At 55.6% G+C, this 22,140-nt stretch overlaps 1 protein-coding gene across 2 annotated transcripts; it reads left to right on the forward strand.

The window, feature by feature from the left end:
* Positions 1–1,959: 1,959 nt before the first annotated feature.
* On the forward strand, positions 1,960–20,411 carry LOC123345356 (CMRF35-like molecule 6). Of its 2 annotated transcripts, XM_044982147.1 has the most exons (5): positions 1,960–2,510; positions 5,733–6,080; positions 15,726–15,885; positions 19,069–19,190; positions 19,459–20,410. In XM_044982147.1, the coding sequence occupies exons 1-5, from the start codon at positions 2,471–2,473 to the stop codon at positions 19,467–19,469; spliced, it is 681 nt and encodes a 226-aa protein (XP_044838082.1). In that variant the 5' UTR covers positions 1,960–2,470; the 3' UTR covers positions 19,470–20,410. The 2 variants fall into 2 exon arrangements, with proteins under 2 accessions (XP_044838082.1, XP_044838081.1); XM_044982146.1 differs by lacking the exon at positions 1,960–2,510 and having other exon boundaries at positions 4,875–6,080; positions 19,459–20,411.
* Positions 20,412–22,140: the final 1,729 nt, after the last annotated feature.

The following is a 22,140-nucleotide window of genomic DNA, read 5'->3' on the forward strand; positions in this document are numbered from 1 at the left end:
CCCATTGGTCGCGGTTCCCCATTCCCAGCCAATGGGAGCCATGGGTGGCGGCGCCTGAAGGCAAATGCAACACACAGAGCCCTCTGCCCGCCTACCCAGGGGCCACAGGGAAGTGGTGCAAGCCACTTCTGCGAGCAGCGTGGGGCCCACAGCACCACAGGGGGCAATCCCATTGGCTGGATCAAAAGCCCTGAGGGGCCGCATCCGGCCCGCAGGCAGTAGTTTGCCCACCCCTGGTCTACACTGAAGTGCTACAGGGGCACAGCTACACTGGTGCTGTTGCAGCCTTTCAAGTGTAGACAAGCCCCCAGTCACTATCTCCAACCACAAAACCTCAACAAGCACCTGACTGTGCTAAGGCAAAAGGAACTTGCCAAGTGCATGGGCCATGTGACAGTCAGAGGTGCTGAGCTCTTGAGAGAAACGCATATGAGGTCACTGGTAAGGGTGCAAGTTTGATGACATTGGCTACAGGTTGCATTTGGTTGTTTAGAAATAGAAGTGGAAGCCTTGAGGGTTGAAGTACGTAACTCCCAGCCCTACAGGCAATACGGATGTGGAAAGAAATGCCAACGTCTTTCCTCTTAGCCTTTGATTTCCAAGTGTTAACCGTTTTGGATGGAGGCGTGTTGGGGAGTGTAACCTTGGCTGCCATTGTTCTTGTTAATTATTTCTAGCTCTGCAGTACAAGAGGGCTTAATAGAGATCAGTGCCCAGTTGTGCTGGGAGCTGTACAAATACCAAATAAGAAACTGCCCCTGCTGTAAAGTGTTTCCAATCTAAATAGGGATGAGAGACATGACAGTTGAGGGTAGGAAAAAGCGGACATTTCAAAAAATCATTTGAAAATTTTTAAGTTTTCCCCCAGGTTTTCAACTTACTAAAAACAAGAATTTTCATTTTGAATCAACTTTTCAATTTGACTTAAAGTATTGTTTCATTTCATTCCCCCCGCCCACAAAAAAGAAAAAGAAAAAAAAAGGAGCAATCCACACCAAAACAAAACTAAAATTTTAATTTCATCTTTAAATGTTGTTTCAAAATTTAAAAAAAATCACCCCAAATTTGCCAGCAGGAAAACAAACACATTTCACTGGAATATTCCCCACAAAGTTTTCTGTTTCAATTACACTTGAGTTTTTGAGTTTCAATAATACATTGTTCAGCAGCAGGAAAGCTTTCCACACTAAACCTTTCAACCAGATCTAAGAACAAAGTTAAAATGTTAAGAGGCACGTGGTGCCACTGGATGGGTTCATTTTCTGCAAGGCGAGGCTGGGTCACTGGGCAGCAGGAAGTTGGTTTACACACTGCTCAGAATCTGCCAAATAAGAGAAGGCTGGACCCACGAAAAAGAAGCCCTTGAGGAATTCCATCATGATTTCAACAATTTCCACTCCACCATCAACCTCAGCCCGGACCAGTGCACACAAGAGATCCGCTTCCTGGACACTACAGTGCTAATAAATGATGGCCACATAAACACCACCCTATACCAGAAACCTACTGATCGCTACACTTACCTACATGCCTCCAGCTTTCATCCAGACCACACCACTTGATCCATTGTCTACAGCCAAGCTCTACGATACAATTGCATTTGCTCCAACTCCTCGGACAGAGACAAACACCTACAAGATCTCTATCGAGTGTTCTTGCAACTACAATACCCACCTGCTGCAGTGAAGAAACAGATTGACAGAGCCAGAAGAATACCCAGAAGTCACCTACTCCAGGACAGGCCCAACAAAGAAAGTAACAGAACGCCACAAGCCATCACCTTCAGCCCCCAACTAAAACCTCTCCAGCACATCATCAAGGATCTACAATCTATCCTAAAGGACGATCTCTCACTCTCACAGACCTTGGGAGACAGGCCAGTCCTTGCTTACAGACAAGCCCCAAACCTGAAGCAAATACTCACCAGCCATCACACACCACTCAACAAAAACACTAACCCAGGACCCTATCCTTGCAACAAAGCCCGTTGCCAACTCTGTCCACAGATCTAGCCCACAAAAGCTTATGCTCAAATAAATGTGTTAGTCTCTAAGGGGCCACAAGTACTCCTGTTCTTTTCGCAGATACAGTTTGCGTGTTTAATATGAAGGGTTTCATGGTGGAAATCCACACACATTTCAGGAACTCCTGGCTACTGCAGCTTCCATTTTCCACCAGACCCTGTAATAGCTCCTGGTACAAGTAGCAACAAACAAAAACAGAACATCCCAACCACAGCAATCAAACCACCCTGCACTGAGTCAGACACTTCCCCCTTAGTCTTTTAAGAGGGAAGTGAGATAAGAAGAAGCCTTGCAGTGAAAGAACTAGTTAGAGAGGCTGTTTCATTGCAAACGCCTACAGGAGAAACCCGGACCCGGTGCTTCCCAGGAACACAAAAGAAGGATTTTCCTGGAGAGAGACTCACCTAGAATCGACGTCCCACCGGGCAGTGGGCAGAGGCAGAGCAATGAGGATTTTCCCCATTCTGGGTTGGATGCTTTTCCCAGGTAAGGCAGCAATGAGTGGCGTATGCACCTGCAGAAACAGGCCGCGTTGTTCCTCCTCGGCCCGTCCCACACCCACGTGTGCGTTATGGGGAGCGGCTGCTGAGGAGGGATTCCAGGAACGGCCCCTGAGCCTGCAGGACCCCCGAGCACCGCTCCCGGAGACTGGGAGTTTGTGCCTTTGCGAAAGTACCTGCCTCTCGCTCGGGGCAGGTGTGATTTGAACGGCTCCTCGCGGTTCATGTAGCTGCTCATTCATTAGGAGCTTTTTCGCAGAGATCCCCTGTTGGTAAAGCTACTGCAGGTTGGTGCTTTACATTTGTAAGTTACCAAAAACGTCCCAGCCCAGAAGTGGACAACGGGACTGTCCCAGAGTTTCTCTCTGAGGCCATGAAGGGTTTGTGTGAGGTTACATTGACCCCCACATTTGCCCCGTGATGCTCCGTCAGGGGGTTACGGGCATAGGCGGCAGGTTTGTATAATTTTTGGTGGTGCCCAAAATGGTGGTGCCCCCCCCACTCCCGCCCTGTAAGCCGATATAAAATGAAGCTACAACGCATTGGCACCACAAGATTACAATGGTCAATTAAAAGTGGAATGTCAGAAGCAGCACTTGCCTGCTTCAGTATACGGTATTATATTTTGTAGCACCTGTTGTGACAAAGTGGGAATGTTCTTAATGTTTTCTCTGAATACTGTGTGAGTGCCTCAGTTTCCCCTGCAAGATGCCAACTGAAGGTGTTGGGGACAAAGATCAGGTGGCCTCCTTGTCCAGAAGAGACACAAAGGCCAGAGGAGGGAGTGTCAGTTTGGAGCTGGCTGGGGAAATAGGGAGAGGCCCAGAACTTGGGTCTGGGCTCCCCACTCCCAAAGATGGACCTGACTGAGGGGTCCTGTTTTCTGTACCTACAAGCTCTGTTTTAGACTGTATCCCTGTCATCTAATAAACCTTCTGTTTTACTGTCTGGCTGAGAGTCACGTCTGACTGCGGAGTTGGGGTGCAGGGACCTCTGGTTGCCCCAGGATCTGCCTGGGCAGACTCGCTGTGGAAAGTGCATGGGGTGGAAGGGCATGCTGAATGCTCCGAGGTCAGACCCAGGAAGGTGTAAGCTTCTTGCCCTGGAGACAGTATGCTCCGAGAGAGGAAGTTCCCCCAGAGTCCTGACTGCCTTTGTATGGAGTAGTTCCAAAGCATCACAGTATCCCCTTCCACACCGTGCGCTTCCCAGAAGTCTGCACAGGCACTGACACTCCCTCCTCTGGCCTTTGTCTCTTTTCCAGGCATTAGGAGGCCACCTGATCTCTTTGTTCTCCAACAGCTTCAGTTGGCACCTTGCAGGAGAGCAGCCCAAGCCATCAGTTGCCTTGAGACAGGGTTTTGGCCATTCTCTGTGCAGACAGCATCACACTGGCCCTCTAGGGCTCTACAACAATCACACCCCTTATCCCACCATCTAGATCCTTGAGAAATGCATAGGGGAAACTGAGGCACCCACACAGTATTCAGAGAAAACATTAAGAACATTCCCACTTCGTAACACCTGTATACGACTAGTTATATATTTTAAAGGGTGTAAAATAATCAAGTATTATGCTAAACACAATGATACTTCAAACTGACCACCAAATTTAAGTTGCATGTTTTTCCCCTCAGGTGAGGCTCTGGGGTGGGGCTGGGGATGAGGGGTTCACAGTGCAGGAGGGTGCTCAGGGTTGGGGTGCTGGGGGCTGCCCCAGGGCTAGGGCCAGAGAGGACTCCCCCCCCCCCGCCCGCCACTGGCAGCAGCAAGCTCCAGGGGAGGAACCCCTCCTTTTCCCCCGCCCAGCAGCACACTCACTCTGCACCACAGTCACTGCACATGCTCCTAGAACCTCTCAGGTCCAGAAAGCCCACTCACCTCCCCTATGGTGGGTACCGGGGGTGGGGGGTGCCATCACGTGTGGCGTCCCCTGCTGCTGCCCCTCACCCTAGCCTCACTGGGGATGGGGCTGCCGCTTGCCCAGCGTGGGGCAGGAGTGGGGACTGTAGGGTGGTGGCTGGGTGGGGGTAGGGTGTCTCAAAATTCACCCAAGCCCCAGCTGCTCAGGTCTAGGAAGCCCCCATCTCCCCTGTGGTGGGTGGGTGAGTGCTGTCGGGGGGACTACCATCACATGTGGCTTCCTTCCTCCCCTGCTGCTCCTCACCCTAGCCTCACTGGGGAGGGGGTTGCCCCTTGCCCAGCGTTGGGCAGGAGTGGGGGCTGCCGGGGGGGGGAGGGGTGGATCACAGGGTCAAACCTGCGGGGGGGGGAGGGGTGGATCACAGGGTCAAACCTCACCAAAACTCCAGCAGCTGCTCAGGTGAGTGAGGTCCACTCCAGATGTCCATCTCCTGGCCGGAAGTCCCCCTGGCGTCTCCTCCAGGTGGGTGCTGGGGGACGGGAGAGAGGGCTCCCAAGCACATGTGTGCCTCCTCCCCCCTCCTCTCTCCCTCTCCCCCTCCCCTTCCTGAGGTGCTCCAACAGTCTGCCCCACTGCTCTTTATAGCCTTAGGAAGAAGCGGCGACAGGATGCCAGCAGCACAAGCAAGGGAGGGACAGGGGCTGGTTTTTTTCAGGCAGGGAAACTGAGGCGGGGGGGCAGGGCCCGCTCCAGGCAGGGCCAGGGGAGAAACCCAGATCCAAATATTGGTGGAGCACAGCCACCAGCCTTGAATATTCCTGGTGCTCGGGCACCACGAGCCCATATAACCTGCCGCCCCTGGTTACGGGGGGTCCAGACTTGCAGCAGCCCCTATGACCCTGCAAACACGTTTTCTGCTGTGGGTTATTCTGAGCGCCAGCGACCCGCTGCGCTTCCTACCGAGCGGATACTTCTCCCTGCCCCGGCTCAGGCACTGGGGGAGGGGAAACTCCCCTGGGGGGTGTCTCTCCCCGGGGGTTAGTGATGACGGACCCAGCCCGAAGGAAGGGGACCGGGGATCCCGCTGACCCAGTGTCACATCACGGACTCTGAGAGCAGAGGGGTGTGAGCGGAAACCTGTGGGGGGTCAGTGATTGTTTGGGGGTTACTGCCCGGCCGGCCATGAGGCGGGTCCCTCCATCCCCCAGCAGTGCCAGGCCCTTCCCCTCGGGTCACGTGTCAGGAACTCAGATGGCGCCACAACGTTCCCCGGGGCATGGGGGCGTTTTGTGTCTGTTCAGATGGAAGCGGCGCCCCGGGTCTCACTGTCTCTGTCCCTTGCAGGCTGCTGGGCCGTGACGGCCCCCAAAGCAGTGCGCGGCCCCGCGGGCGGGTCGGTGGCTGTGTGGTGCCGGTACCGGGAGGGCTTTGAGGATAATCCGAAGTTCTGGTGCCAGAAAGGAGGTTTGGTAGCAGTCTGGAGCTGTTCCAACGGTCACATCGTTGAGACCGACGGGTCGGAGGTGGAGGTGACGCGGGGCAGAGTCTCCATCCGAGACAATCGCACCCAGCGCACGTTCACCGTGACTGTGGAGAACCTGACACTGGCAGACGCCGGCACGTACCTCTGCGGGGTGGGGAAGAGGTGGGATTTTGATCCCACGGCCACTGTGGAACTCACCGTCTCCCCAGGTAAATCCCGGCGCGGCTCTTACAGGTACCGCGGGGGGCGGGGCCTGCAGCCAGGCAGGCCGGTGTCCGGCGCTCTGGACACACAAAGCCTCTGGGCTCCGCGGGGCTGCAGCGCTGGGCACGTGGGGGGGGGGCACTGGGGTATCAATCAAGGCGCTGCCCTGGAGAGTCCGGTTTAGATCCCGGCCAGTTTCCTAGCACTCCGCCCCGCAGCAGAAACAGGCCGCGTTGTTCCTCCTCGGCCCGTCCCACACCCACGTGTGCGTTATGGGGAGCGGCTGCTGAGGAGGGATTCCAGGAACGGCCCCTGAGCCTGCAGGACCCCCGAGCACCGCTCCCGGAGACTGGGAGTTTGTGCCTTTGCGAAAGTACCTGCCTCTCGCTCGGGGCAGGTGTCATTTGAACGGCTCCTCGCGGTTCATGTAGCTGCTCATTCATTAGGAGCTTTTTCGCAGAGCTCCCGTGTTGGTAAAGCTACTGCAGGTTGGTGCTTTACATTTGTAAGTTACCAAAAACGTCCCAGCCCAGAAGTGGACAACGGGACTGTCCCAGAGTTTCTCTCTGAGGCCATGAAGGGTTTGTGTGAGGTTACATTGACCCCCACATTTGCCCCATGATGCTCCGTCAGAGGGTTACGGGGGGTCCAGACTTGCCGCAGCCCCTATGATCCTGCAAACACGTTTTCTGCTGTGGGTTATTCTGAGTGCCAGCGACCCGCTGCGCTTCCTGCCGAGCGGATACTTCTCCCTGCCCGGCTCAGGCACTGCGGTGGGGGGGGACTCCCCGGGGGTTAGTGATGACGGACCCAGCCCGAAGGAAGGGGACCGGGGATCCCGCTGACCCAGTGTCACGTCACGGACTCTGAGAGGAGGCGGGTGTGAGAGGAAACCCGTGGGGGGGAGGGATTGTTTGGGGGTTATTGCCCGGCCGGCCATGAGGCGGGTCCCTCCATCTCCCAGCAGTGCCAGGCCCTTCCCCTCGGGTCACGTGTCAGGGGCTCAGGTGGCGCCACAACGTTCCCCGGGGCGCTTTGTGTCTGTTCAGATGGAAGCGGCGCCCCGGGTCTCACTGTCTCTGTCCCTCGCAGGCTGCTGGGCGGTGACGGGCCCCGGGGCAGTGCGCGGCCCCGCGGGCGGGTTGGTGGCGGTGCGGTGCCGGTACCGGGCGGGCTATGAGGATTATCAGAAGTTCTGGTGCCGGGAAGGAAAGACAGTTACTCACCATAGTAACTGTTGTTCTTCGAGATGTGTTGCTCCTATCCATTCCAGTTAGGTGTGCGCGCCGTGCGTGCACGGCTCTTCCCAACATTTTTACCCTAGCAACTCCGGCGGGCCGGCTGGGCGCCCCCTGGAGTGGCGCCGCTATGGCGCTGAATATATACCCCAGCCGGCCCGTCCGCTCCTCAGTTCCTTCTTGCCGGCTACTCCGACAGTGGGGAAGGAGGGCGGGTCTGGAATGGATAGGAGCAACACATCTCGAAGAACAACAGTTACTACGGAGAGTAACCGTCTTTTCTTCTTCGAGTGATTGCTCCTATGCATTCCAGTTAGGTGATTCCCAAGCCTTACCTAGGCGGTTGGGTCGGAGTGAGACGTGGCAGAGTGTAAGACTGCTGAGCCGAAGGCTGCGTCGTCTCTGGATTGCTGCACCAATGCGTAGTGGGAAGCGAAGGTGTGGACAGAAGACCAGGTGGCCGCTCTACAAATGTCCTGGATGGGGACATGGGCCAGGAAGGCGACCGACGAGGCTTGCGCCCTCATCGAGTGAGCGGTGAGGCGGCATGGTGGCACGCGAGCAAGCTCGTAGCATGTCCGGATACACGCCGTTACCCAGGAGGAAATCTGCTGCGAGGAGACCGGCTCGCCTCTCATGCGATCGGCAACCGCTACAAACAGCTGGGTCGAACGCCGGAAGGGCTTCGTCCGGTCGATATAAAAAGCGAGCACCCTGCGGACGTCCAGGGTGTGAAGCTGCTGCTCCCGAGGTGAGGCGTGCGGCTTCGGGCAGAAGACCGGGAGGAAGATGTCTTGATTGACATGGAAGGCCAAGACTACTTTCGGGAGGAAGGCCGGGTGTGGGCGAAGCTGTACCTTGTCTGCATGGAAGACGGTGTAAGGTGGACCAACCGTTAGGGCACGAAGCTCGGACACTCGTCTCGCTGAAGTTATAGCGACGAGGAAGGCCGTCTTCCATGACAGGTAGAGGAGGGAGCACGTGGCCAAAGGTTCGAAGGGGACTCCCATAAGCTTGGCCAGAACCAGGTTTAAATCCCAGGCCGGGGTAGGACGCCTTATGGGCGGGTACAACCGGTCCAGGCCCTTCAGGAAGCGGGAAACGATCTGGCTGGAGAAGATGGATCGGCCGTCTATTGATGGGCGAAAGGCGGATATGGCCGCCAGGTGTACCTTCAAGGAGGAGACCGCGAGACCCTGCTCCTTAAGGTACCAGAGGTAGTCCAGGATTGAAGAAAGAGGGACTACGAAGGGATTGAGGCCTCGTTGATCACACCAGAGGGCAAAGCGCTTCCACTTTGCGAGGTACGTGGAGCGGGTGGAAGGCTTTCTGCTTTCAAGCAGGACTCGCTGTACTGCCGCGGAACAGTCCCTCTCCGCCTGGGTCAGCCACGCAGGTACCAAGCTGTGAGATGGAGGGACTGCAGGTCCGGGTGGCGGAGTCTGCCGAAGTCCTGTGTGATGAGGTCCGGCCACAGTGGGAGGGGAATGGGCTCCCGAACGGAGAGCTCGAGCAGCAGGGTGTACCAATGCTGCCTCGGCCAGGCCGGAGCGACGAGTATTACGGGCTCGGTCCCTCCGAAGTTTGAGCAGCACTCGGTGGACGAGCGGGAACGGAGGGAAGGCGTAAAGGAGGTGATCCGTCCAGGAGTACAGGAAGGCGTCCGACAGGGAGCCCGGAGAGCGACCCTGGTAGGAACAGAACTGGTGGCACTTCCTGTTCTCCTTGGAGGCAAACAGGTCTACCTGGGGAAAGCCCCACTGTTGGAAAATCATGTGCACCACGTCCGGTCGAAGGGACCACTCTTGGGCGAGGAAAGACCTGCTGAGGTGGTCCGCCAGCGTGTTCTGCACTCCTGGAAGAAAGGACGCTTCTAGGTGAATCGAGTGGGTCACGCAGAAGTCCCACAGGAGCATCGCTTCCTTGCAGAGGAGGGAGGAGCGGGCTCCGCCCTGCTTGTTCACGTAGAACATTGCCGTTGTGTTGTCCGTGAACACCGCGACGCAGCGGCCTTGCAGGCGGGTGCGAAAGGTTTGACACGCCAGACGAATCGCTCGCAGCTCCCGGATGTTGATGTGAAGAGCGAGCTGTTGGGATGACCAAAGACCTTGGGTGTAAAGGTCGCCCAGATGAGCCCCCCACCCCAGCGCTGAGGCATCTGTGGTCAGCGTGACGGATGGGCGAGGAGGGTGGAACGGGACTCCTGCACACACCACCTCTGGGTCCAGCCACCAGCTGAGTGACTCGAGGGTGGGCTTCGTGACCGTGACCACCATGTCGATGGGGTTGCGATGTGGGCGGTACACCGACGCTAGCCAGGACTGGAACGGGCGAAGGTGGAGTCTCGCGTACGCGGTGACAAACGTACAGGATGCCATATGGCCCAGGAGGCAGAGGCAGGACCGAACCGTTGTCGTGGGAAAGGTGCGGAGGTCTCGGATGATGGAGATCATCGTCTGGTGCCGAGATCGCGGGAGGCAGGCCCTGGCCAAATTGGAGTCGAAAACCGCTCCAATGAACTCCACCCGCTGAGACGGAGTTAAGGTAGACTTCTCGGCGTTGATGAGAAGACCGAGGTGTCGAAATAGAGACAGGATTTCTGCCATCTGGTCCGTTACCAGCCGCTGGGACGTTCCGCGAACCAGCCAATCATCGAGATACGGGTAAACATGTATATGACGACGGCGGAGGGCTGCGGCAACCACTGCCATGCATTTGGTGAAAACTCTCGGCGCGGTGGATAGGCCGAATGGCAGCACTGCGAATTGGTAGTGCGCGTTGTTGATGTTGACCACAAAACGCAGGTAGCGTCGATGGGGAGGATAAATCGCGACGTGGAAGTACGCGTCCCTCATGTCGAGGGCGGCAAACCAGTCTCCCGGATCCAGGGAGGAAATGATGGTCCCCAGGGTGACCATGCGAAACTTGAGCTTGAGCAGGTACTTGTTGAGCTTCCGGAGGTCCAATATTGGACGTAGCCCTCCTTTCGCCTTGGGGATGAGAAAATATCGGGAATAGAATCCCCTGCCCCGCATGTCGTGAGGCACCCCCTCTATGGCACCCAAGATCAACAGGGTCTCAACCTCTTGTAGGAGGAATTGCTCGTGAGAGGGGTCCCTGAAGAGGGACGGGGAAGGCGGGTGGGAAGGAGGGGGCGAAACAAATTGAAGGCGATAACCAGACTGGATTGTTTGAAGCACCCAGTTGTCCGTTGTTATTCGGGACCACGCCAAAAAGAAATGGGAAAGGCGGCTGTAAAATAAAAGGGGAGGATCCGGTACCGAGACTGATGGGCCGTCCTCGGGAGTCCCATCAAAACGCCTGCTTGGGGCCCTGGGGGGCCTTGGAAGACGTATGGGTTTGGTTGCGCCGGTTGCCCGATGGTCTACGGCGATTCAGGCCTGGCCGTCGGCTGTTATAGGGATGGGACCTGGGCTGATTAAAAGGCCGGTAGGGTTGTTGCCTGAACGACCTGCGCTGGGTTGCAGGTGTATGCATCCCCAGAGTGCAGATGGCTATGCGACTGTCCTTCAGGGTCTGGATTCTGGAATCAGTCTTTTCAGAAAACAGACCCTGGGTATCGAAGGGCAGGTCCTGCAGGGTGTACTGCACCTCGGGCGGCAGTGTGGAAGATTGTAGCCAGGAGATGCGCCTCATGGTCACTCCTGAGGCCAGGGTTCTTGCACCCGAGTCCGCCGAGTCGAGAGCGGCCTGGATGGAGGACCTGGAAGACTTTTTCCCTTCTTCCAACAGCGCCGAGAACTCCTGGCGGGAGGCTGTTGGTACCAGCTCTGTGAATTTCGCCAGGGACACCATGATGTCAAAGGTGTACCTGGCGAGGAGGGCCATCTGGTTGGCGATCCGAAGCTGGAGACCGCCTGCAGAATAGACCTTGCGGCCCAACAAATCCATATGCCTCGCCTCCCTGGACTTTGGCGCTGGGGCGGGCTGGCCATGCCTCTCCCTGTCGTTGACCGACTGGACAACCAACGAGTCTGGGGCAGGATGAGTATACAAGTACTCATACCCCGTGGGGGGGACGGAGTACTTCCTTTCGACCCCACGGGCGGTGGGAGGAACGGACGCCGGTGACTGCCAGATGGTAGTGGCATTTTTCTGAATGGTGCGGATGAACGGCAAGGCCACCCGCACTGGAGCCTCCGCTCCAATCACATTCGTCACCGGGTCTTCGTCCTCCGTGACCTCCGCCATGGGGAGGTCGATAGCCTTCGCCACCCGGCGAAGAAGGTCCTGGTGGGCCCGCAAGTCAATTGGTGGAGGGTCTGTTGTAGCAGCCCCAGCCACCGCCTCGTCCAGTGAAGACGACGAGGATAGGCCTTGAACCACTGCCTCCGCGGGTGGTTCTTCTAAGGGGTGGGCGGCTGACTCGGGCCGAGGATGTCTCTGGGGATCAGGTGGCAACTGAGCCGAACCCGGTGGAGAAGGGGGCGGTCTGCTTATCGTGGCCTCCGGTGCCCTGTGTTCGGAGGCGGGGGCCCTCGGAGGGAAAGACATCCCTTGGGTCTCGTATTGGGCCCAGGGGACCCAGAAACCCCACTGCTGCGCACCCTGGGCATGACTTTGCGGGGCAGCCGGAAGATGAGCATCGCTGCCAGCCCCCGAAGCGACCGACGAGTGTCGAGATGGCCACGGGGGTGCGGAGGCGCTGATGGACTGCGCCGTCGAGGTCGGCCATTTGTCCCCGGACGGTGCCGAGGATCGGTGCCGGTCATCGCGGTGCCGAGATGGCAAAGGAGACCATCGACCGCCGCGGTGCCGGGAGCTTGACCGGTGCCGGGAGCTCGACCGGGAGCTCGAGCGGCGGTGCCGGGAGCGGCTCCGGGAGTCACGGTGCCGGGAACGGTGCCGGGAATCGGACCTTCATCGGTGCCGACGGGAAGGCGATCGGGACCGGGAGCGCCTCCGGGAGTGCGACCGGTACCGCGATGTTGAGCGGTACCGGGACTGCGACCGGCGTCGAGAAGGCGACCGGTACCGTGATGGTGAGCGGTGCCAGGATCTCGAGCGGCGCGACGGTGACCGGCGTCGGGACCGGGAGCGAGACCAGGACCTGGAGCGCCATCTACTTCGTCCGTCCAGTGCAGGGGGCCGCAACATAGCCGGCTTATCCGCTGACACGACAGCCCGCACCGGCGGTGCCGGGGGCCGGAGGCTCGGTGCCTCTGCGAGCTCGATGAGCTCCCTCGCCGTCGAGAAAGTCTTGGGCGTGGATGGCAGCTGCAGCTCAACCGCGGTTGGCGCCGGGGAGCAGGGTGGTACCGGACTCGACGGCCCTTGCGGCGCCGGAGTCAACGGCACGGTGCACGGCCTGTGCACAGCCACAGCCAGTACCGGAAGTGGTGGAGGTGCCTGGGCGACAGGACCCTCAGCATGGGTCTTTGCAGCTGTTTTCGCCGGCTTACGCTTCCTGGATGGTGAGAGGGAGCGGTGCCGGGTCGTCGGTGCCGCTTGCGGAGGACGAGGAGCCTCGGTGCTGGAGTGGCTCGGGGCTGCCGGTGCGCTGCACGCCAATGAAGACCTCGGCGCCGGCGCGATTGGTGCCGGGGGCTGGAGCGTTGTCTCCATGAGGAGCTGTTTTAGGCGACTGTCCCGCTCCTTTCGTGTCCTGGGCTTAAAGGCCGCACAGATAGGGCACTTATCCGTACGGTGAGTCTCCCCAAGGCAGCGCAGGCAGGAGTCGTGCGGATCCCCGACCGGCATGTGCCGCTGGCAAGACGCGCAGGGCTTAAAGCCCGGTGCCTTGGGCATGAGCCCGCACCGGTTGCGGAAAAAGGGGGGTAAACCCTCCTTATTCCCTTATACCTAAACTCTACTAACTAACTAATTCAACTATCTAACACTAAATATTGAAACAACTATATACAGACAAAAGTAGCGAACGCTAGGGTTGTGGAGGACAGAGAGCACTCCACTGTTCCAACTGGCCGTCACGGGCGGTAAGAAGGAACTGAGGAGCGGACGGGCCGGCTGGGGTATATATCCAGCGCCATAGCGGTGCCACTCCAGGGGGCGCCCAGCCGGCACACCGGAGTTGCTAGGGTAAAAATGTTGGGAAGAGCCGTGCACACGCGGCGCGCACACCTAATGGAATGCATAGGAGCAATCACTCGAAGAAGAAGGTTTGTTCTGTTCCAACGGGCTTCACATCGTTGAGACCGACGGGTTGGAGGCGGAGGTGACGCGGGGCAGAGTCTCCATCCAAGACAATCGCACCCAGCGCGCGTTCACCGTGACCGTGGAGAACCTGACCACTGCGGGGTAGAGAGAACTGGGCTCCTTGATCTCAGGGCCACTGTGGAACTCACCGTCTCCCCAGGTAAATCCCGGCGCGGCTCTTACAGGTACCGCGGGGGGCGGGGCCCGCAGCCAGGCAGGCTGGTGTCCGGCGCTCTGGACACACAAAGCCTCTGGGCTCCGCGGGGCTGCAGCGCTGGGCACGTGTGTGCGGGGGGTGGGGCACCGGGGTGTCAATCAAGGCGCTGCCCTGGAGAGTCTGGTTTAGATCCCGGCCAGTTTCCTAGCGCCCCGCCCCGCGCTCGCCCCAGGGAACACGGTGAGCGCCCCTCGCCCAGGCCGGCTGGTAACACCTGTAAATAACACGTCCCGGCAGTTTCTTCCTGCACTGGGTCGTGTCCCGGGTGGGGAGGAGGGTTTTGCAGCAGGGGGGAGGGGCTCTGCTTTCACCCTGGGCAGTTCCCATCATAGATTGTGTGTGTCCGGCCCACTGAGCTCCCAGCCACTTGCTCGGGTTTAAGGGGGAGCCTTGGTGGGTGACGCCACTCTGGTTCCTGAGGGCGGGGCTGTTAGTGCCCCGTGGGACTCGTCCTGAACTAGGAGAGGACAGGAGGTGGTAGCAGTGGGGGCTGGGTATCACTGCTGCTGATAGGAATGGGGAAGTTCTGAGTGACTAAAAGACTCACAGTGTCAACCTGTGGAACTCCTCGCCAGGGGATGTTGTGAAGGTCAACACTGTAACAGGGTTAAAAAAAGAACTAGATAAATTCAGGGAGGACAGGTCTATCAATGGCTATTAGCCAGCATGGACAGGGATGCAACCCCATGCTCTGGATGTCCCCAGCCTCTGTTTGCCAGAAACTGAGATTGTGCAACAGGGGATGGATCACTTGATAACTACCTGTTCTGGTCATTCCCTCTGAAGCCCCAGGTATTGGTCACTGTGAGAACACAGGATACTGGGCTAGATGGACCGTTGCTCTGACCCCTAAGGCCGTTCTTATGTTCTTAGGGGAGGGCTGATATTTTGTGGGGACCAACCCCCCAGCTTTCTGCCCTACCCCACTGGTTAAGGGGAAATATAAATATTGGCCCTGCCCTTTAGTCGTCGTCCCCTCACCCCCAATACACAAATCTCACATTCATAAAGAATTCCCATTAGTAAAGTCCAATTCCAGCCCTGAAATCTACAGGGATTGACTTGTGAGCCTTGATCCTGCCAGGCTCCCCCCCCACCCCCCCCAGTGCAGACAGTGCCCCAGGAAGGAGCGTAGCAAGGTGCATTGTTTACTTACTGTGGCAGGGAAATCAGTAACCAGCGTCTCTGCCAGGCAGGGGGGCTCTGCCCTGATTCAGCATCTGGACGCAGAGACTCCTCACTGCACTTAAACCAGATAAAGGGGCATTAGCGAAAAGCAGAGACCGTTTACACATTTTCTAAAAAGCTCTGGATTCTGGCAGCTTTCACCAGCTGACGCCCTGTTCCCTGGCTTCTTTCATCTTGCAGCCGCTGCCGTGGGTACCGGCCAGAGAGAGAGGGGCAAAGAGAACAGCGGGGGTGGATGTACTAACTCTGTTGCTGGAGTGTTAGTTCAGCAAAGCATGAGCTGGCCCGAGGGGAAAAATCTGTGACTAAAATTCTCTGCTCTGCCTCTGGGCGGCGCACCCTGGGGGAGGGGGGCAAAGATGGCTTCAAGTCACCCTGGCATCTTCCCAGTTCTGAGCTGTCACATGCACTAGGTAGAGGAGCGGCTGCTCTAATTTCCCACAGGCTGCCTATGTACCACACTGCATCCCCCAAAGCAGAGAGTTTCTATAGCCCTGAGTGATAGAGAGAGACCTGCCTTCCCCCACTCCCCCTCCAGCCTGGCACACCCCATGCCAGTGTTCTCAGTGGTGGGAGGCAGCACAGGGCCACTTGTTGCAGCCTGGTGCAGTTCTTCTGCTGGGGCAATTCTGCCCTGGTGACTGCAGGGCTTTCAGGGCCCCTCTACCCCATGGGAGCAGCCTGCAGGGGCCTTGGCAGAGAGGAGAATCCCTCCCCTGTCTCTCTTGAAACCTAAACCTTCTTCTTAGGAACAAGAATGTTTAGTGCCATTGAGAAAACGGCATTTCGTCCTGGGGAATCTGATTGACTGAGTCTGTTTTTATCCACAGCTAATTCTTCCCCAACCCCAACAGAAAGGTCATCATCAGCGACGTCATCAGCGACAGTGCAACCAGCTTCTTCTTCCCCCTCAGTATCTACTTCCCCCTGGACAACTGCTGAAGTAGGGAAATCCAGCTTCTCCACTAACCAAGATCCCGCTGCCTCTGAGTGAGTACCACTGCTCCAGCAAGGGTCGATTATGGGTGCGTCTACACAGCAGCTGGGTGCGAGCACCCAGCCTGGGTACACACATTTGTGATCGTGGGGTTTGCGATAATGTGCTAAAAATAGCTGTGCAGACATTGGAGTCTGGGCTCTCAAGCTCACACCTGACCCCTAGGCGTGATGACAGCCCAGACCACAAAGTCTAAGCAACAGCTACGCAGCTACTTTTAGCACACTAGAGTGAGCTCCCACCACACAAGAAGATCTGCCTGGGCTGGAAGGATCACGCCCTATGGGCTGCCAGCTCCCTGGAATCAGTGCAACGTCAGGGTGTATATACCCCCTTATTCTTCCCCCACAGCTCAGTATTGCATTTCACCAGACATCATGTCTGAGACCGGAAAAGTCACAACTTGTCTCTGCCTCTGCACATGAGCTCTCTGATCTGTGAGGCCAGGACAGATCCTCTGCTCCTCTGTCTCCTCTCATTCCCCCTACAGCCTAACCATGAGCTGTCTCCTGGCATGTGGCGCTGCCTGGGCTAAACCCTACAGAACAGTCATTCTGCCTGGGCTGCAGGAACAAGTGAAGCTGTTCTGGGCTATAACCGTGACCCCTCTTCCTTCTCTGCTGTTCATGGGGCTGCTCATGTGCTTAAAATGCTGCACGTGCTTAGCTCTATCAGGTCACATCTGATTACAACCCTCCCCCATTAAACCACTAAGACGTGCCCTGCCTGCTGGGAAGCCATGTGGTCACACTGCTGTAACCGTCCCCCTTCCTCATTCATTTCCCTCCTCACAGCTTGTTCCTCCCACTTTCTGCACCACCCCTGAGAGTCTGCCCCTGCCAGCACATAGACACATGAGTCATCTCTGTTGGTCTTAGGTTTTTTAAACATTTTTACAACCTGCCTGCAGGAGTTTCCTCCAGATCAGGAGAGAGGGTAGTTCCCCCTCTCACCACCTCTGACAGCAAGTTAAACCGCAAATCTATCAGGATCTGGAATCAAATCAGGTCAGGCACCTACATCCCAGCCTGATTTCATACAGACACTTAAACCCCAAGGAACTGAATTTTGAACTGGTTGGACACAGGGCGATCACCATCTACAGAGAGGAGCAGTGCATGGGGAGGAACATGGGCCTCGGGGCTGTATCTATACGTTATGGGGGGATGGTATTATTAAGGTTGCCTCCCCAACACGTCCCATTATAAGACCCTGTTTTAGTTGCTTAGAACTTTGCCAAACTTGAATTTTAAATGTTCCATGCCAGGTGTCTATCTCAGAATGGTTTTTGGTTTTGTTTGTTGTTGTGTTTTAAGTTTCAACCAAACAGTTCAGATATTTCTGAGAACAAGGCCAGGGATACATATGCTGCATTGCAATGTTAACAAAAATTCTCTCCACCTTTTCTTTGAGAAGCTCTAGTGCCTCCACACTTTGGAGCTGGGAGTTGAAATCTGGCAGTCGGTGGCCCGTGTGTCAGAAACGTGCCTTTTGCTGTGTAAATCCAGCCTAATTTGGCCCATTCATAAGCCTTTGAAAAATCCGTGTTTATACATGCTAAGTAACAACTTCATTCAATTGCACAGACCACCTTAATTCCGGCATCTCTGAACTTATCATTGCTTGATTTTGCAACCTTAATATTCTTTTAATGTAGTTTTTTGCATGTAACGTGTTACGCAAGGAGGGCCTTTTAACCCCCGTCTTTCCCTCACCCTGCAGTATGGGTTGATGGCATAGAAATTTTATTTATTTTTCTTGCAGATTTAAGCCTCTTTCTTCTTGAAAAGGGAATTTGTGACTATCCAGAAACAATGGATTATTATAAATTCTGTTTCACTGGCAACAGTCATTTACACTCCATGACCAGTGTCAATCGGACTTCCTACAGAAAGCCCAATGAGACTAAGAGGGTCGAAAAGCAACTGAACATTGCTGCCCTTCTTAATAAATATCTGGAGCCAGCCATGAATTTCATATGTTGCTGTGAACCATGGGAAACAAAGGACCCTGGAAACAGAAAGCATAATAAAAAAGAAGATCTGGCTTGTGTTTGAGGTGCTGAGCTAGGGAGTGTAAGATCTAGATTCAATTCCCACCTCTACTGCAGAGTTCCTCTGTAACTATGGGCAAATCACTTATCTCTGTGTGTGTCAGTTCCTCATCTACAAAACAGAAGTAATACTACTTCCCTACTTCACAGGGATTCTGAGAGAGTAAATCAACTAATAGCTGTGAAATGCTCACTTACTATGAGGAGTGGGGTTGTAACAGTGTCAGCACCCAGCTCTTGTGAGCGCCCTCTTCTGGCTCATGTGTGACTGCAATTTTCACGGTACAGCACCTACCTCTCACAGGCAAACACTTTTTAGTTGGGTTAACAGTGTTATCCTCATTTTACCCCTTTTAGGAATCTGATTTGTCTTGCGTACCTCAAGTTTCACCTCACTTAAAAACTACTCGCTTACAAAATCAGATATAAAAATACAAAAGGGTCCCAGCTGCACTATTCCTGACAAATTGCTGACTTTCTCTTTTTTACCATATAATTATAACATAAATCAACTGGAATATAAATATTGTACTTATAGTTCATGGTATAGTATATAGAGCAGTATAAACAAGTCGTCGTGTGAAATTTTAGTTTGTACTGACTTTGCTAGTGCTTTCTATGTAGCCTATTATAAAACTAGGCAAATATCTAGATGAGGTGATGTACCCTGTAGAAGTCCTCTGGGTATCCCCAGGGGTAAGTAAAGCCCTGGCTGAGAACCACTGGTCTAGAGAAAAAAAAGAAGATCCCACATTTTACCAGAGAAGCAAAGAATACTCAGTTCCTTGGTGATAGGGTCCCACAGAACAAACTAACACAAGGACCTTGTGGGGTTAGATTCCTTGGCAGGAAGCCAGCAACTCTTGTTGTGGGGAAGCACTGGACAGGTCCTGTCTGGGTCCAATCACTTCAGGGTCTAGATGTCTGGTTGACTGTCCCCTGTGGGTCAAAGGCTAATGAATTGGGGGATGTCCTAGCAAAGGAAGGTGCTGCGGCCTGTGTCCCTCTCTGCTCCTTGTTCACACTGTCACCCGCAGGCAGAGCAGCCAGGGAACGCTCAGTTGGGAGCAGTCAGGTCATATCTACAGGGTTTCACAGCTTCTACTTACTCTCTCCTCCATAGACCCCAGCTCAGCAACGTCCATTTCTTGCTCCTGTTCCTCTGGAAAGTCCCCATCTTTCTGTGCATCATCTGCCTGAACATATGGTATAGGAACAACTCCAGGGAGATGCCAGACAGACATGGTAAGAGCCTCCAAATTTCACACCTTGGGCTGACATATTCCATCTAATTACGCTCACTCCTGTTTCAATCAGCAGCCCTCCCTCTCTGACTGTGTGTATCAGTGTGTGTGTACATGGTGGACATCCCTTCCCTCCTGTTCTATCGCCGTGAGCAGGAACTGACACATGCAGGAGAACAAACATGCTCCATGATGGGTATGAAGAAAAAGATACTAGTACCAAGCATGTCTCCTCCACTAACTGGTGGTTTCTGTATTTTTTGTTGTAGGACCTTCCTAGTTTAGGAATGGATCAGAAGCAGAAGAAGAAAGATTGAGCTCCCAGCTCTGTGCACAGCAGCTACTCCCACCTAGAGCCCACATGGATCTGTGTAAATGAAACCCTGTAACACTCAGCCCTGCTGAAGGGTTCAGTGGATCCAGCGCTTACTCCAGAGTGAGGAGAAAGGAGGGGATGAGCCCCCAGGGGCACAGTTCCCCATCATGAACATAGAGGAAACATAAGGTGTCAGAGCCTAGTAGCTGGAAGGAGAGACTCATCCCCTTCCCGCAGTTTGAGTTTGGCTCTTTGCAGCTGGGTTGCACTTTCTACAGCTCCTTTTCCATCATTCATCTTCACCCCTCCAGTCTCTTCTACAGCAAGCTCCTGGGAACGACTCAAACACAATCTCGTCTCTCAGACATGCACACAGAGAGGTTAGCCTCAGATTGTATCTCGAAAGCAGGCATCCCACTTACTGCTAACCTGTAACACACGCACCAATGAAATGTGTCTTGCAATAAAGCTTTTTCCTCGTGTTCTGCAGAGAGGCTCTCCTGGAGACACCTGTCTGGCTCTCTGCCCCTCTGGCAGGCAGGGATCTGAACCCTTAGCACTTACTGGTCAGGGCTGCCCAGAGGAGGGGGCAAGTGAGGCAATTTGCCCCGTGCCCTGCAGGGCCCCCACGCGAATACAGCATTCTATAGTATTGCAGCTCTTTTTTATGGAAGGGGCCCCGGAAATTGCTTTGCCCCAGGCCCCCTGAATCCTCTGGGCGGCCCTGTTACTGGTGTCAGAGAGAAAAATCCCTGCTGGAAGCGGCATGAGTGTGACAGGAGAGTCCTACCAAGAACAAGTGAGACAGAGCTGCCCATGGGAGAGAGGGTGGGAGAACCAAAAGTTCCAAAACAGAGGTGAAGGTGAGCTGGGGCGGGCCGATAAGACGTACCGGTAAGAAAGCCGGTACCCAGCCGACCGTACCGGCAGGGCCACAGCCGACCGTACCGGCAGGGCCGTTGATGGGGGGCAAAAGGGGCAGCTGCCCCAGGGCCTGGTGATTAAAAAGGGCCCAGGGCTCCCGGCAGTGACCAGAGTCCCGGCCCTTTAAATTGCCACCAGAGCCCCAGGTGGCGCAGGCCAAGCAGTGCTGAAGGGCTGGCTGGGGGAGTCTGGCCCCAGCCCTGCCCCTTCCACCCGAGACCCCGCCCCTTCCGGGGGTCTAGAACCACCCCGCCCAGGACCCCGGCCACCCTGCATACGGATAAGTTTGCTAAGTTCCTTGCACCCCTGCTCCAATGACATCAAGCACCAGATTGTCCCCTCTGGTCTATCAGTGCTGCCCTGGGTAGTGTGGAAAGACTTTGTCTCCACGTTTTATAAAGTGCCCCAGCACCACCGGAGTGTTTGGTTTCACTCTTGCCTTGGGAGAGAACGTGAGCATTTCAGTGGGCTTCAGTGGGCTGACTAGGGGTAGTAATTACAGTGGTGTGGTCCTGGCTCTATGGTTACGGAGTTGTCGGATGTTTTCAGTTTCACAGGAGTTTTAAACCTTTACTTTATAAAATTCTCATTGAAGAGGAAAAATCCAAAACATGAACTTTGAGCATAATTTGAATTGTTCCTGGTCTGATGAAAAACGTGCCCATTTTGCAAGAAATCTAAGACACTCTGGGCTCTGTCCTTTGGCCACATTGTTGCTCTTCAAATGCTAATTGCCCAAAGAGCAGTTCTACAGAGGGGGTATTTGCCTATAGAGTAGTTTGTAACTTACTAGTCATAACTATGTCGACAGGAGAACCCCTCCCGTTGGTGACAGGTTGTGTCTGCACCATGAGTGGGGAAACTGTTTCGCGGCGTTGGGAGGGAGGGAGGCAGGAGGGAGACACAGGACACGGTGGCGCGCTTGCAGAGGAGACGGAGGTGGAGTGGAGGTGAGCTGGAGCGGGGAAGCAGGGAGCTGCCGGTGGGTGCTGAGCACCCACCAATTTTTTTCTGTGGGTGCACCAGCCCCGGAGCACCCACGGAGTTGGTGCCTATGAGCACAGAGTCTTATCATTGGACGCAGTGAACTAGCTACAGTGTTGAGTTAACTCGTTCTCTGCTCTCTTCCTTCTTCCCCCTCTGGCCTCTCGCGACCTGCAAAGGAATCTTCCATTCCACACTCACTCATACCATTGACCCTCCCCCAAAATGCCTTGTGATGATGCAACCGAGTTAGGAACACACAATGCTGATCTGCCTCCCCAGGGGACCCCCTGAAGGAGGGAGTCCTTGGGCAGGAGGGGTGCGAGGTGCAGGCAAGGGGCTTAGGGCAGGGAGTTGCGGGGTGGGATGCAGGAAGGGTTTGGGCTCCAGCCTGGTGCTTCTTACCTAGAGCAGCTCCAGGGTGGCAGTGGGGCGCACTGGGGCCAGGGCAAGCTCCCTGCATGCCTGCCCTGGCCCTGACCCCGTGCTGCTCCAGGAAGCGCTGCGGCCCCTGGGGGAGGCGGGCAGGAGGGCTGTCCTTGCTGCACCTCCAGGTACCTTCCCCGCAGCTCCCATTGGTCGCGGTTCCCCGTTCCCGGCCAATGGGAGCCATGGGGGGCGGTGCCTGAAGGCAAATGCAACACACAGAGCCCTCTGCCCCCCTACCCAGGGGCCACAGGGAAGTGGTGGAAGCCACTTCTGCGAGCAGCGTGGGGCCCGCAGCACC

The sequence above is a fragment of the Mauremys mutica genome, chromosome 12 (genome assembly GCF_020497125.1).
Source record: "Mauremys mutica isolate MM-2020 ecotype Southern chromosome 12, ASM2049712v1, whole genome shotgun sequence".
NCBI lineage: Eukaryota > Metazoa > Chordata > Testudines > Geoemydidae > Mauremys > Mauremys mutica.